This window comes from Megalops cyprinoides, chromosome 20, assembly GCF_013368585.1.
Source record: "Megalops cyprinoides isolate fMegCyp1 chromosome 20, fMegCyp1.pri, whole genome shotgun sequence".
Lineage (NCBI taxonomy): Eukaryota > Metazoa > Chordata > Actinopteri > Elopiformes > Megalopidae > Megalops > Megalops cyprinoides.
The window spans coordinates 21335026-21350452 of record NC_050602.1 but is presented as its reverse complement, the minus strand read 5'-3'; the positions used below and the strand labels follow the sequence as shown (position 1 = coordinate 21350452).

At 44.3% G+C, this 15427-nt stretch overlaps 2 protein-coding genes across 3 annotated transcripts; one reads left to right on the top strand and one right to left on the bottom strand.

The window, feature by feature from the left end:
- Positions 1 to 333: 333 nt before the first annotated feature.
- On the bottom strand, positions 334 to 1689 carry LOC118796150 (U6 snRNA-associated Sm-like protein LSm7). The gene is made up of 4 exons (XM_036555000.1): positions 1656 to 1689; positions 1313 to 1403; positions 962 to 1033; positions 334 to 809 (listed from the first exon to the last, which is right to left on the bottom strand). Exons 1-4 carry the CDS (start codon positions 1659 to 1661, stop codon positions 667 to 669), a joined length of 312 nt encoding a protein of 103 aa, XP_036410893.1. The 5' UTR covers positions 1662 to 1689; the 3' UTR covers positions 334 to 666.
- A 389-nt stretch (positions 1690 to 2078) lies between these two features.
- LOC118796148 (signal peptide peptidase-like 2B) lies at positions 2079 to 14544 on the top strand. 2 transcript variants are annotated; one of them, XR_005005839.1, is made up of 15 exons: positions 2079 to 2166; positions 3346 to 3462; positions 5734 to 5916; positions 6054 to 6143; positions 6401 to 6540; positions 7774 to 7916; positions 8484 to 8580; positions 8875 to 8991; positions 9325 to 9406; positions 9551 to 9625; positions 9717 to 9779; positions 10306 to 10405; positions 11006 to 11083; positions 11296 to 11528; positions 12100 to 12178. XR_005005839.1 is itself a non-coding variant. In XM_036554998.1 (15 exons), exons 1-15 carry the CDS (start codon positions 2119 to 2121, stop codon positions 12223 to 12225), a joined length of 1620 nt encoding a protein of 539 aa, XP_036410891.1. In that variant the 5' UTR covers positions 2079 to 2118; the 3' UTR covers positions 12226 to 14544. The 2 variants fall into 2 exon arrangements, 1 of the variants encoding a protein (XP_036410891.1); XM_036554998.1 differs by having other exon boundaries at positions 11296 to 11456; positions 12100 to 14544.
- Positions 14545 to 15427: the final 883 nt, after the last annotated feature.

Sequence of the window (15427 nt, the reverse complement as noted above, 5' to 3'; positions counted from 1 at the left end):
TTCCCATATAGACACTACCTGTCTTTATCCGCTTCCTGTGTTCAAATTAATTATATTTTTTCCAAAGAGGATAGCGCCCCCTAGCAAGAGTCCAGAGGGCCTGCAACTCTGCACCCTAGCGGACTAGCCCAACGACCCAGTTCTATGTGGAACGTAGCCTTGTATATTATCCAAAATTTCCAAACATATTTGGCATGACACAAATTAAGAAATTATATTTATTACAGAACCGTTTCAACTTTGAACATTATAACAAACCGCTAAAATGGCTTTCTACCACAAATACTAGTTAGGTTAAAATGTAAACTGAATTCCAACAAAGCTTTCTTTTTTTTTATAATTTTCAAAACAGAAGAAAACCCAGGCGTGGTGTTAATTTCCCATTACAAAGATCAGCCAGACACTTCATCCAACACACAAGGAAAATTAAACATTCTTCTCCAAACAAAACACGTTGAAAACTTGAAAAAAAGAATGTAAACCATTTGGTTTCACGCAGTCTCCCCATCACAGCTTGCATCGTGTACAATGAAGATTTCATGATTAAAAAAAAGAGGAAAATTAGTCATATTCGGAGATGACTTAAGGGTTCACAGGATTTTGTCCAAATGAGGACAACGTCATAACACACGTGAATGACGTGTGACGGCGACAGGGAACGGCCCCCTAACCCTCCTGCTGCTGAATGAACGGGTTCGGAATGGCTTCCATGCCGTCCTGGGGACAGATGAGGACCACGGAAGTCCCCCGACACACCACCAGACCCAACTGCCGCGTGTCCTCTGTCAGCTTATACTGATCGTCTGGATCTGCAAGCAAGAGTTAGAGAAAGGATCGGGTGTTTAGCTAGCCAATTCGTCCTCGAAAACCTCTAGAATGTAGGTAGCTCAGGTAGCAGCAGTTAAGTTAACTACAACGCAGTTGGCACAGTCGTATCAGGACGATGTTCCCACTCTCTTACCTCGCATGTACTCAATAGTGCCATCCAGCACCAGATTCAGCAGCGGATCGAAGCCTTTCAGGACTCCACTTGCTACGGCAGACAAGCAGAAAAAAATGAGTAGTTAGTTGGCCACACGGTGGACAACGAAATAAATGCTTTGGTCTTGTCACCATTTTGCAACTGTCTGATTGGCGGATTAGGTAACGTTACCTTGGAGAGGTAACTAGCTAACTAATTAACTAATTAACTCCAGCTCTCTGGACAATACTAGCTCGTCTACTATTGGCTATTATCTACTAATGTTGGTCTACTATCGTCTAATACTGGATAAAGCTATATCGGTACAGGTGGCTAAAATACGAAATTTACCTTCTCGACCCCCCTGAAACTTCACTCGGATCGTCTTGTCGATGTACTTCGACAGGTCAAATATACTCTCTTTCTTTTTCTTCTCTTTATCCTGAAAGGAGATTACCAGTTATTGGAGTTAAATCGCTAACATTAGTTAGCAATGACAGTTGTGTGCATCAGAAGCTAGCTACATGCAACAGCCAACTAGTTATACTGTTCACAATTTCACATATCTAATAAGCTAACTAAGTAGCAAGATATATTTTACACACTCAGTTAAACACGGCAATTATAATTTAGTATTTTACACCATAGCGTTTTAATTATTATCATTCATTATAAAGCTCTCCGAGAAACTCACCGCCATCTTTCAACCCTAAGCTCCTCCTTTCGACTTTCCAACTTTGACCTTCGGCGCTTTATATCTCAAACTTGGTCAAACTAAGTTATACTCATTGATGTTTTTTCTGTCTAATGGGCCCCCCAAAAATAACTTACACTATTAACACCGATTAAATTTTTCATAAACTATATATTTTTCACATTTATACCTATTTTAACCATTTGGTTTCTTGACTGACAGTCTACTGGACCAATGAAATGTATTTAAATTTAATGTGTGTGTCCAATGAGAGAAGAAAGAATTAAAAGTGAATTAGATTGACGTAAACATTGACCATACGTGGTGGGATTCTCCCGGAGCCGGATCAGAATTACCCAATCAAAACAATACTGCAGGATGTGGGCGGGAAATGTATAAACAGCTGTAAGAGCTGCAGTGGAGGAGCGCCGCGGAAGGGGGAAACAATAACAAGGCAGGCGTCATGAGAAGTGAGATAACACTAGTTTTTGGAGCTATATTCGTCAATCAGGTGAGGCGAGCACAATTTCACGATCATCATGATGAGTTAGACGGTGTGTCGTTTATTTGTCAAAATTTACGTTCTCCGTGTAAACATTTCTGTACGGTTATTACCCAGCGAGCTAGAGACAGCGAGCTGAAAGGTGCCGCCGAATGAGGGCGCTAAGTTTACTTTTAGCCAAGGGCCTACCGTACAGTGAAGTAGCTTGTTGGGTAGACTAAGTAGCTAGCTAACTATTTAGTTATTTCGCCCCGGCATTGCTGAGTTAGTCTGGCTACTGAGATGTGTTAACTGGCTCGCTTGTGACAAATATTCCGATTCGCTGCGTTGGTTCTTCAGACCCTAGACGCATGATCACACACCAGAAACATTCCCCTAGCTAGCTTGCTGCTACACTTTTTTTCTTTTGTCATACTGTATTGGTTAATTAGAGGGAGCTAGCTGGTGAACTCACGCTATAGATACTCACGCAGCATGCATATCGAATGCGAACCAGCGATCCTGTAAAATATGGAATGGCCGGTGTGTTATTTAGAATCGCGGTGGGCTGCATTGTGAAATCACCTATATTTACGCTGTGTGCTTGCGTGCTAGCTTGCTAACTCGCTACAAATGTGACCTTCTGACCAACAAACCCATAATGCTGTTTTTTTCATGATGTTATCTACATAGTTATGTAGGTGACAAACAAACTGTAGGTTAGAGCAAGTAAGTGGCCAACGTTTTTGTACATCTTGTACGTTGTCCTGTAATTACGATTCACAAGAACTGTTTATTTTCCAAAATATTTCAGATGTGGATAATCAGAAATTGTAGCGAACAATGTAGCCAAGATATTTGATGTAGTGTAAGTTATTTGCCGTTGCTGTGGTGTCTGCATGGGTATAAAACTCAACTCAGTTATAGATGAGCTGTCGTACTCTGTAGAAATATCTATTAGGTTTTCATTGAACATTTGAAAGAATGCGCCTCAAAGGATACTCAGAGGATACACATAAATTATTTACAATGCATTCTGAACACTATAATATATAACAATATTTAACTATTTCAATATATCATAATACCAACACCTACTGCAAGTGAGCGTCAAAGTTGATTTCACCCCGAGGGGTTATGCTCATTAACGAATAATTACTACATTTAATATAATAATAATAATAAATGAATATCCTCTTGTTTTGTCAGGTGCTGGGAGAATATGGCATGGCGCATTTCAGCGACAAGGGAACGAGGAAAGGCAAAGATTACTGCATATTTTTCAACCCTCAGTGGGCGCGGCTACCTCAGGACCTCCACAAAGCGGTGAGTAGCACTTCTGCCCCCCTGACGCCACCCCGTCAAAGGGCACCCCCCTTTTGCAGGGGAGGTGGGACAGCACAGTAATTTAAGAGCTGGGCTCATAACCCAAATATTGCAGTAGGTAACAGGAAGGCCTCTGCCATTTTACCTCTGAAGAAACACATCTGACAAGAATTTCCTTAGCTCCAGTTCTATAAACGTATAATGCAAACTGCTTAATGACTGTAGGTTGTGTAGCCCTTGCTACCGTGTGTGAAAAGTGAAAGGGTAATGTATAACCATAAAGTCATTCTTATTGCCAAAGTGGCAGTGAATGTAATACAACAGGTTTCCAGGAAGCGCGATGAGACTGCAGTCAGTGGCTTTCGATAAATAGCAAAGCTTTTAACCTTAGAGAAATGTTCCCACAATGTCGTTGTACCCCCACCGTGCAATGACAATAAAGTCTATTCTGATTCTGATTCTGATTCATCTGGGTTTGGACACAACCACACGATACATTGCACAGGGTGTGTGCGTGGCAGACACATCTCAGCCAGGGAGACCTAATCACATTTACCCAGCATACATTTGTATGAATCTTTTTGTAAAAAAACTGTTAAGTGTTTGGTGCCTTCAAGGCTACAACAACAGTGCTCCACCTGTGAATCAAACCAGTAATCCTCTAGTACAAGCCAAGCTCCCTGACCACCTTGCCACATCACGCACTGTTAGGTTTCCATTAACTGCAGGCGTGTACTCTCTCTGGGCAGAAATGCACTTGGACTCCGAGCAGAACTGGTGTAGCAGTTACGGAAGGTAACTGTGGGAGCTTTCTAAAGGTCTGTTTTTAGGGTCCCTGTGTGAGATATGCTGGCTGGGCCTCCATCTGGTGTCACAGATTGGTACCTAGCGTACGAGCAGAAGGACCGAGCTAGCAGTGGCGCGGTTCACTTCAGACCTTTTTCCTTTTTTAACAGCGATTACTTTGTCATTAATTCTTTGTCAGAGGAACACGAAACAAATGGAACGCGACCTCGTTATCTATCTGGGGTAAGCTTTGGCGGGTGGCAGGCTTTAATGGGTTCTGCGATCTCCTCCGTAAGCAAAACCCCCTCGGGGTTCCCGGGGAGAAGGTGGCGCGTTGGCACGGCCCTCGGTGGCTGGCGGTGCCCATCTGTCACGCGTGGGTACATGTGCATCCATGCCGCTTCGCTTTCTGCTGTAGCGGTGCACTGCGGCTCCATCCCATCCCCTTTGATGGGCTTAGCCCGGAGTATTGCACAACCTCTAGTCATAATATGCTGTATATATCTAAACAGTATATACAGGACAGCGGTGTGGCGTATTGGTAAGGAGCAGGGCTTGTAACCGAAAGGTTGCAGGTTCATTTCCCAACTAGAGCACTGCTGCTGTACGCTTGTGCAAGGTACTTAACTCACAAGTGCCTCAGTAAATATCCAGCTGTTTAAATGGGTAACATGTGAAATTCTAAACTGTGTAAGTCGCTCTGGATAAGAGGGTCTGCTAAATGACAATAACTTAATAATGTAATGTAACAAAGTAATGTAACATAATATACATCTATATATACGGGTTTGTTTTCACTCACGTGTGGCCAGGAGGATTTGAGCATTGGCTGCTGTTAGGAGGTTCTGTCCTCATACTGCTGTAGGTGAGGTGGGGCTGGAACCTGGCAGCTCCAGGTACCATTGGTTACCAGCATAACCTACAGGTGAATAAAATGACAACACATGGGACAAGTGAAATGCCCATTATCAAATATTAATGACCAAATGACACAGAGGGATCTAAAATCTCGTGAGTGTGGTTTTTTTTACATCTAGTTAGTGAGCTGCCAGTATGTGACCAATTGCTATTTGTTTACAGTGTGTATGAACCGGATATAATAAATGATATATACCATATTGCATTTTTTCTGGGTTAAATACACCTTGAGATAATACGATGGAAATGCAGTATATTTTCAGATGCACTCACGCATGTCTGTGGAGACCATGAAGCTGTAATAAAATTTCACGAATGGAAACAAACGACATGCGAAAATGGTGTGTGCAATGAGGCCTATTCAACAGTTCCGACCTCTCAGTTTTACTCAACACCCCAATGCATATAGCCATGCCTTCTTACAGATCATTTGTTGAATTCAGCTCAGTCCAGCTCAGTGTAGTGTGAATAACTCCTAGGAAAAGGAGGCTTGTGTAGGCTTTAGTTTCTGGCGTTTAGAAGAAAAATCCCTCTCTCCTCTGATTGGCTGTTTCTCTGTGCCCTCAGTCCCGCCTCCAGATCCATGACCTGACAGCCTCGGTGCTGTGCTCCCCCTCAGAGGTGCCTGTGGGGGGGTTCACCAACCGCATTCCCATGGTGCTCCGGGGCAACTGCACCTTCTATGAGAAGGTCAGGCTGGCGCAGATCAACGGCGCCAAAGGCCTGCTCATTGTCAGCAAGGACAGGCTGGTAAGACTGCGCCCTCTCGCTCGCCCACCTGTTTTACCTTACCTCTCTCCTCTTTAACCCTTTATAATCCAGGGTCATGAAGATGAAGCAGGCAGAATAACCATGCTGTCTTTGTCTTTGGTGCTCCTGTGCTGTAGACACCACCAGCCGGAAACAAGACGCAGTATGAGGAAATCGACATCCCAGTCGCACTGCTCAGCTACGCCGACATGCTGGACATTAGCAGGGTAGGGTCGCTTGACCACAAGACCGCAACAGTGACGTCTGTTTTACCTGTTAGTTCAAAGCACATTTAAGGATGTTCTATATCAGCAGTGTAGCATTTACCAGGTACCATTCATTATTGCTAGCGTTTATTTGAAGTGTTTGGAAATGATCCAGAGGCAGGCAAAGCATTCGAATGCGTTTGGCACACACCGTCAATGGGGTCTTGCCTAGTGAGGTGTTCTGGAGTACTGTAACCCTGTTTTTCCCCCCCCTGCAGACGTTTGGGAAGGGCAGAGAAGTTGCCATGTATGCCCCCAATGAGCCGGTCCTGGACTACAACATGGTGATCATCTTCCTGATGGCAGTGGGCACGGTGGCTATAGGAGGCTACTGGGCAGGCAGCCGAGACATCAAGAAGTAAGAGATGTCAGGCGCGCTTAGGGAGGGTTAGGGGGGTCTTGTTATTTATAGATTTTGTTCGTATTTTGTTATTTGAAGTTACATTTTTTTAAGTGGTTTATTATTAAGAACACAGCTTTGTTGTACTCATTGCTTTCAAACGAGCCGTGAAATTATTTCATTCATTTGTTATTTTTAGATAGTGACTGATGCTGTTTTTTTTAATAGTAAGGTTGTTTGTCAGTGAGGTTGTCTGTCTGTTTTAAGGCCCTCCTGGGCTTGAAATGCATTTGTGAAACCATGACATGTGTAACAGAGACAACACTCATCTGTGCTCTCGGCCACCCCTGGTTTTTATTGTGTGGCTGTTAGTCTCACAACATGTACAGTGAAATAGGGCAAGTTGCAGAAGGACTGCTCTGATTCATTGTTCAGTTGGTCCTGCATTTTGGTGGCCTTGTCTGCCATCTATACGCACAAATTGTATTCTAAACTGCACAGGATCATTTTTTGTCTATGTAATATAATAGACCCCCTCTACAGCAATTCAGTCAATTGGCCCATTTGTTTTACATCACAATATCTAAAATAATACGCCTGGAACATATTGTAAATAATATCATTTTTCATGGCATAATCCATTTGAAAGTTTTATGAATGCCAGAATAAAGTTTAGGCTATACCTTGTTTCAAGGTATTGTGATTGCAGAATCCACACGGTTTTGGCATTCGTGGCCTATTGCTCCTAACAACGTCATTAATTATACTGTAAATTGTTATAATTATTATATTCTAGTATTTGAATCTCAGATGTGTCTGAACTGTGTTGGTCATGTTTTGCCAAGCAGTGGTTTTTGACTGGTCTGACATCATAGTTTCATAGGCAGGAAAATATAATTATTTTGAATAAATGAGACAATTAACTCCTTGGATTAAACCAGATCTACCAAGGCAGTAGTGTTATGTAATGCAAAACCTCAGAGCATATTCAGGTGTGCAGAACAGTGGGGCAGCTTGTGTATCAAAACAGATACTGAAATGTTGTGTGACTGGGAAGTCAGTCATATCTCCTTTACGCTGTTTCCAGCTGTGGACAGTAAAAGAAACAGGCTGTGTGCCTGTGGAGTAAGAAACGAATCAACAACCAGAACCCAGAGCTGTTAGTCATTGTGAGAGTGAACAGCTGGAGTACAGGGCGTGGCTGACCCCCCCCCCCCCCCGTGTGCCCCCCCCCCCCCCCCCCCCCGGCAGGCGGTACATGAAGCATAAGAGGGACGACGGGGCGGAGAAGCAGGACGAGGAGACGGTGGATGTGACGCCCATCATGATCGGCGTGTTCGTGGTCATGTGCTGCACCATGCTGGTGCTGCTCTACCTGTTCTACGATCACCTGGGTACTGACCACGCCCCCTCCGCTTCTGCTCATTCAATAGCAACAGAGTAAAAGTTTGCATGTCAGAAAAACCGCACGAATGGCAGATTGATTATTACAGCCCAGCTGCTCGTCTGATGCCACCGTTCAACATCACTCCTAAGCCTAAAATGCGATCTGCATGTGTTCAGTTTGAAGGCAAGGCAAATGCAGGCAGGTGTTTACTTTATGGAATGCTGACGGAATGGATGACTGTTGTGATGCGTTGCATACGCGGCACACAAAGGCATTCTCCCCTCCTTTTTAACATGTCAGCCCCTGGATTCAGTGGAAACCTCATTCTGGGATCTAAAGGGAAAGCTGGTGTAGTACAGCACATTAATGCTTAGCAGTGAAAACAATTTTTTGTAACAATAGAACCTTTCCTTCAGGTATTCACTCAGTCCAAGTAACGTTCATCATTGAGGATAGAGTTATAGATGCATAAAGACACTGGTGAAATAGTGGCAGTTCTGCTGTTGTTACAGACAGGATGTAGGATGGATCCTCATGGTGGCCTCTGATGGTCCTCTCCTGCTTCTCTCCCCAGTCTACATGATCATCGGGATCTTCTGTCTGGCCTCCTCCATCGGCCTCTTCAGCTGCCTCTGGCCTTTCGTCCGCAGGATCCCCATAGGAAAGTGCAGGTGAGGCTCACCTGTTCTCCCTCTCGTCAGGGTCCCCAAACACATTTCTGACACCGCCCCTGTCCTGTGGGGCACAGGTCATTAGGCTTTCCGGTGTGCTCAGTAAAGACAATGACTACTTAAATCTGGCTGGTTAAGTTGGTTAGAAGGAAAGGCCCAGCAGGATCAGGAGATTAAGTTGCCTAGGAGATCGAGTTGCCCTGTAGGACTAGGAGACTAAGTGGCCCTGTAGGCGTATCTGGTTAAATAGCCCTGTACTAGAATGACATCATGTATTGTGTGTTCTCTGTTCAGGATACCTGAGAATAACCTTCCCTACTGCCATAAGCGACCTCAGGTGCGCATGCTGGTGCTGTCAGCGTTCTGTGTGGCTGTCAGTGTCACCTGGGCAGTTTTTCGCAATGAGGACCAGTGAGTATGGTGGCCCCTGAGGGGCAAATATGTGGGTCACAGAATTCCTTTATGTGAAGGAAATACCTTCATAAAATATTACTTAAATTTACATTCACTACTTTTCAGAATATTGTTTTTTATGGTGACTTTGGTGAGCATTTCTTATTGTTATGAAATGTTTTTTTCCTGAAAGATAGTGTGAATGTATCAAATATTCACACAGTGATGAATTGTAAACTGAACTGATTTTAGGTAATACACTGATGCATCTTGTGCGGTGCTAGAGTTGACGTTAAGACTGAGACATCTTAACTTGTGCAAAGCTAAATGTGGCTGTGGGTGCTTTCACAGGTGGGCCTGGGTGCTTCAGGACACACTGGGAATCGCCTTCTGTCTCTACATGCTCAAAACTATCAGGCTGCCCACTTTTAAGGTCGGTTGTCGTCGCCCCCCCCCACCCCCACCCTATTAAAACCCCCTTGAGTGGCTGTGAGGAATGTAGAATGATGTGGCTGTGGAGGTGATTGTATGGAGGAATGACACAGTGCTCACACTGATGATTTTGTTTTGCTTCCAGGCTTGCACCCTGCTCTTGGTCGTGCTGTTTGTCTATGACGTTTTCTTTGTATTTATAACTCCATTTCTCACAAAGGTACGTTATTACCATCATTATTACCATCATCACTTAAAATGGTCGCCATGATCAGTCTGTGTTTTAATCCTGATTGTAATCTCACCATCAGAGTGGGGAGAGCATCATGGTAGAGGTGGCGGCTGGTCCATCAGATTCCTCTACTCATGAGAAGGTATATTCCTCCTTTGTGTCAACTCTAAATGTGTTCTTGCTGTTCATAGGCCTCCGACAATACTATTGAGAACAGTGTCTCACCAGAGAACTGCAAATGTGAATTACTGAAAAGTAATGAATGGTTTTAATAAATGATCTTTTTCTCTGTTGGATGTGATAGTTACAGAAATGAGTGGAAATTTTTATTTATCTATTTAGAAACCCGTAAAACAATAGGAGATTAAAACAGATTAAATTTTTGTATAGATTTTGCTGAATATAAATGCTTAGTCTGAATCTTGTCTTTTGATGAGTGACAAAAGATAAATGAATAATGCAACTGAAACTGGTAAATATCACCACTAACTGAGATGTCTCTGCAGTGGTGGAACTCTCGAAGTACAATGCAGAGTTAAACCAAGAGTTCCACCACTGGAACTCCTTAGCTGATCAGTTTTTTGACTGGAACTTCATAGTCAGAGCAGGAGGAGGCACAGGAAGTGCAGTCTCTCGGAAGATAAACAGTCTCTGGTGTGGTTCCACAGCTTCCCATGGTTTTGAAAGTGCCCAGACTGAACTCCTCCCCCTTAGCGCTGTGCGACCGTCCCTTCTCCCTGCTGGGGTTCGGGGATATCTTAGTGCCAGGTATGATCACTCGTATTCTCTGAAAACCAGTCTGCTGAGTCTGAGTTATAACTTGTTGTGCATAACTTATGTAGGACTTAGTTTATTTTGGAAAGTAGCAATACGTCTTTGAAAATGAAAGTTAAGTGCTGGGATCAAGCGCTCAGCAAGTTAATGACTCATACAGTCACCTTTGTGTGGGTTTTCCCCCATCAGTACATCTGAACAAGCACTTTCCCTGGGTTACATTACGTTATTTTCATGTAGCAGACACTCTTATCCAGAGTAACTTCCATAGGTCACAGTTTTTACTTGTCCATCTATACAGCTGGATATTTCCTGGGGCAGCTGTGGGTCAGGCACCTTGCCCAAGGGTACATACAGCAGCAGTGCCCCAACAGGGAATCAAACCAGCAGCCTTTTGGTTATTAGCCCTGCTCCTTTACCGCTATGCTACACTGCTACCCGTTTTATTTACTTGTTGGGTACAATGATAGCTGCTTTTCAATTCAGTATGTAAACGTGTGTAGTTGCATTTACTCCAGAATTGCTTTAGCTTGCTGTGTGAAAAGATGACTCTAGCCATGTGCTGACCACTCTCTCACTGTGCTTTTCCTCAAGGCTTGCTTGTAGCCTATTGCCACAGGTTTGATATTTTGATGCAGTCGTCACGGATTTACTTCGTGGCCTGTACCATAGGTAAGGTCAGACCTCTTTAATAGTAAAACTGGATTAATTTTACTGTACTTGTCCTATATCAGTGCAATTGTGAATATTTTGGTGTTTCTGATGTTGGAGGTTCATTGATGTTGGAACCGTGTTAATGATTTGCAACAGCAGCAGTGAAATTGGGGATGTGACAGCAGAGACCTTTGACCTTGCAGCCTCCCTCCTCTCTCTCCCCCCTGCAGGGTACGGGATTGGCCTGCTTGTCACCTTTGTGGCGCTGGCTCTGATGCAGATCGGCCAGCCTGCCCTCTTATACCTGGTGCCTTGCACTCTCCTCACCAGCCTGGCGGTGGCGCTCTGGCGCAGGGAGTTGCCCTTGTTCTGGACAGGGAGTGGCTTTGTGGTGAATACCAGTTTGATATGATGAGTGCCTTCGGGAAAATTGATAATGTTGTTAACAGTAACTAAAATTCAAGTTGAGTAAAACCAAACGCGGGTGTGTGAGTACTGTCCTCGTCTGCCTCCCTCCCCCCCCCGCCCCCCCCAGCCGCTTTCTCTTTCAGTCAGTGTGGGTGGTGGAGCCTGTTGCTAAGCTGTTTACCTTTGCAAAGAAAGGTCTGTGTTGCTTGTGTTGTTGCTGGTGTCTGCATGTGCTCTTCATTGTAATAATGCAGCAATTTGCGATTAATTCTGACATTGTCTGTATTTTGAAATCTCCCAGAGAAAGAGTCTGTTCTGGTGGTTGTTGACAGAGTTATTATAATTAATTATAATTAACTCTCAGACAGAGTTCTAGTACCACAGAGTAACAGTAAAAAATGACATCATAGATACTCACTTTGGCTCCTCCTTATGGTCTAATTCCACGTGTAAGAAATGTAAAGATGTTGAGTTAGTTTGGCGTAACATATCCCTTCTAGGTGCATATGTGTGTGTGCTCTCCGCTTCCATTTCTTGTCCCCGTGTCTGTCGATGGTGTGTGGGTTGGGGGCCTTCGTCCCCCTGCATCTGTCTCATACTGCTTCTGTTTGTGTTGAACCCAACAGAAGGATGTACCCCCGCCGCCCTTAGTGAAGTCACCCGTCAAATGCACTCCAGCTGAAGAGCCACACTCCAGCGAGCCCACGGCCAATCAGGAGCCTCAGGATGGCGAAGCCTCCAATCAGAGTTAGGACCCACCCCCTTCTGCAGGAGGATTCCCTCCCCAGAGAGGAGACAAGCCAATCAGAATAATGGATCCTTTGTTTGGATTGGACAGCAAGTACTGTACCTTTCATTTTTAATGTTCGACTTCATTTACGGACAACACTCATAATGGACAATTCTCGCGTGTCAAAGGAAGAGTTGGGGGCACTCAATGACAGAGGCGGATTTACCCAGAATTCATGGTGTTTCTGTACAGCGGCGTGTGAGAGACACACACAAAGAGCACAGCGACGTGGGTCTTTTGTGGGTGTCTTTTTGCATGTTCTGAGGGTAATGTGCTTGAAGGAATAAGACAGCACTTTCCTGTCTTCGTGCCTCTCTCTCTCTCTCTCTCTCTTTCTTCCTCCCCCTTTCCTTCTTTCTTTCTTTCTTTCTTTTCCTGGATCTGAACACTAGTGGCCTGGCAGTTTATCTTCAGAGGCATTGCCTCCAAGGCCAGTTAACACCCCCCCCCGCCCCATCTGGCCAAACCCCTCCACTTCACTTTTGCATTTTCTTTGTTTCCTTCAAACGGAACAGTGGGGTTCATGCCGGAGCCAATCCCAGTCACAGCTGAAGAGTGTCCGTCTGTCGTAAAGAGGTGCTATCTGTCAGTGGTGTCCGAGGGAACCAAAGGTGTTTGATCAGGATAATACACATCTTTATTTTTTCCATTTACCTGAAAACTGATGTGTTAAATTTGCATGCTAAGGTTTTAACTTATATAATGGGGCACACAGTATACTTTATATATTTATATTCGTGTACACAGCGTGGGTGTGTACATTAATATATATAATATATAATTACATATATAATTTAGGTACAGCAGTTTAATATAGTTATTAATAAGAACATACTAATTATGAAAAAGTAATGGGGGTGCATTTCTTTTTTACTTTGGTAAAACACTACACTGGCCTTTGGTGTCCATGGTTTGAGACTGAATGTGTATGTGTATTGCATTATGGACGCTCAGTACTGCAGCCATGACGACATTGCGTTTATTTTGCCTGTTATTGACGGTGCTGTTACTGACCTGAGGGACATTTGACATCCAGCATATGGTGTCCCCGTCACAGTGCTGCACAATGCGTGTTAGAGCAGGCCACCAGCAACTATTCGTGAATTCATTTTTCATATTTTTTTTTCTTTTCTACAAAGGCTTGTTCACATTTCTAGCATGTTCACATGGAGCTCAGGTGATTGTGGCTGGCTGCAAGGGGTGCTGTGTTATTACTTTAAGTTGTATGAGATGATCATGGGGTGAAAGCATTTCTGTTACAAGGCAATCATTAAAACCACAAAGGTTCTAGATATTGTGAGCTGGGCAAAAATGAGCATCTCCATGTTGTGGAGCAGGCTGGATGACACTTGATGATGTCATTTCCCCCTCATCTCCTGATTGGCTGGTTCCTTTTTTCCAATGCAAGGAAGTGCAGGAAAACATGGTGCCAAAATGGTGTGCTTGAGAACAATGCATGGTCTTTTGTCGAAGCTGAGGCATTAACAGCTGGCTGCAGAGCTCTGATTGAAAAATACTGACTTATAGTCTTACGCACCACAGTAGTCCATCTCACTGTGGATGACGCGTTGGAATGCAGTTTTTCTGGGCAGTTTTTCCCCCTGTTAACCATAGTGAATGAATGAAATTTGGGTTTAAAACATGGAAATTTACCCATCCTGCACTGCTCCCACTGCGTCTTGGTACATGTTGATCAGGGGCATTTTTACTTCTTGGAAGGAGTTTCCACCACCATAGGAAATGGAGGACACTAGAGTATCACTAAATGTATGTGCTGTTCTATATTAGAGTTCAGACAGATTACAAAGGGGGGGGGTGCAGTTCCATCAAACCAGTATATACCGGTTTGTCCTTAGCTAAGCAAGTTCTTTTTTTAGTGAAAACTGTTTAAGAAGGGGGGGGGCAAAATATTTCATTTCTATCCATAAAGATAAGGAAAAGGTGCATTGTGTTCTGGTAGAATAGGGACCTAGACTGTATTGTTTTTCTGCTAAATCACCCCTGTGAAGCTCTAAGAGTTAGTTGCTGGTTTGTCTCGACCCTCCAGACCAGCACAGGGTACTGAGGCATGGCCCAGAATGCAAGGAGGGGAGTTAGGGAGGTGGGGGTGATGGCCTATATATGAGAACCTCCCTGACAGCAGAGTTCACTGGCTGGGTTGAGCTGTACACTCCGGTCCTGTGTGTGACCTGAGGCATTCTTTCATATATCTAGCTGTCACTGACGGAAGGGAACCAAGTGGGTTTTTAATACCTCAGTGGGAAATTAAGTACAATAAAGAAACATGCATTTCATTTTGGGGAGTCTCTCCGTCTCTTGTGTGGCCGTCGCAGTTTAACCTTTTTGTGGGGATGCGTGTGATGTTAAACTCTGAGGAGAGCTGTCCTCAACTGTCAAAACGGGTAAGATGTTTGTATTCTCAGAAAACAGTATTTTTTCCCCTGGATTCTCCAGTTTCATTGTGTAATACCTAGAAAAGGACAGACTCCTTGACTCCTAGGTTTCCTGTACAGAGCTGTTGTACGGCTGCAATGTCATGTATCTGACCTGAGCTGGGATGTTGGGACAGAAAGAGAACTAAATATACAATCCGTGGAGTCTGATTGGTGGGAGCCAGTGGTGAAGTGTGATGGGCAGTTGTGCAGAGTTTATCCAATTAGAAAGTACCCAGCACCCGCACAGAGATGCTTGTGTCTAACTGCATCTGCTTAGACTCTGGGGGGGAGGGGGGGGGATACTGGGGGGAGAGGGTATGAAAAGCATCTTTGTTTGGATGTCCTGGGGCAACACCCACCTCCCCAACTAACATCAGCGTTGTGTGCTCCTGTGAGATTTTAGGAAAAGCTCCTGGCGCGGAGGGCTGTTAATCGTGGGGAGTGGGTGGGATTCCCGGTTTAGAGTTTGTCGGCATACTTCTCCTGAGTGACTCAAAGTAAGAGTACAAAAATACATCTAACAAGGAACAACAGCAGGAGCACGCCGCGAGCAGCTGTGTTCGAGGGCGCGTCAGTTCCTCACACAGTACCTTTCTAACTGACGCGATGGCAAATGCAGACAGGCTGCCGTAAATTCAGCGCAGAAGTACAGCACTGAAGAACAGCCTGAAGAATCTGAAATTCCTTTGTGCTGCCTCCTGCTAACAAGAAAGACAGTTTGCTTCCTGT

Excerpts from the sequence above, each read along its gene's own strand:
- LOC118796150 (XM_036555000.1), bottom strand. Across the intron at positions 1,034-1,312 it reads GTTTCAGGGGGGTCGAGAAG|CAAGTGGAGTCCTGAAAGGC; the intron begins GTAAATTTCGTA and ends TGTCTGCCGTAG. Across the intron at positions 810-961 it reads CACTATTGAGTACATGCGAG|ATCCAGACGATCAGTATAAG; the intron begins GTAAGAGAGTGG and ends TCTTGCTTGCAG.
- LOC118796148 (XM_036554998.1), top strand. The coding sequence starts at position 2,119 with ATGAGAAGTGAGATAACACTAGTTTTTGGAGCTATATTCGTCAATCAG. Across the intron at positions 2,167-3,345 it reads GAGCTATATTCGTCAATCAG|GTGCTGGGAGAATATGGCAT; the intron begins GTGAGGCGAGCA and ends TTGTTTTGTCAG. Across the intron at positions 10,406-11,005 it reads CGGGGATATCTTAGTGCCAG|GCTTGCTTGTAGCCTATTGC; the intron begins GTATGATCACTC and ends CTTTTCCTCAAG.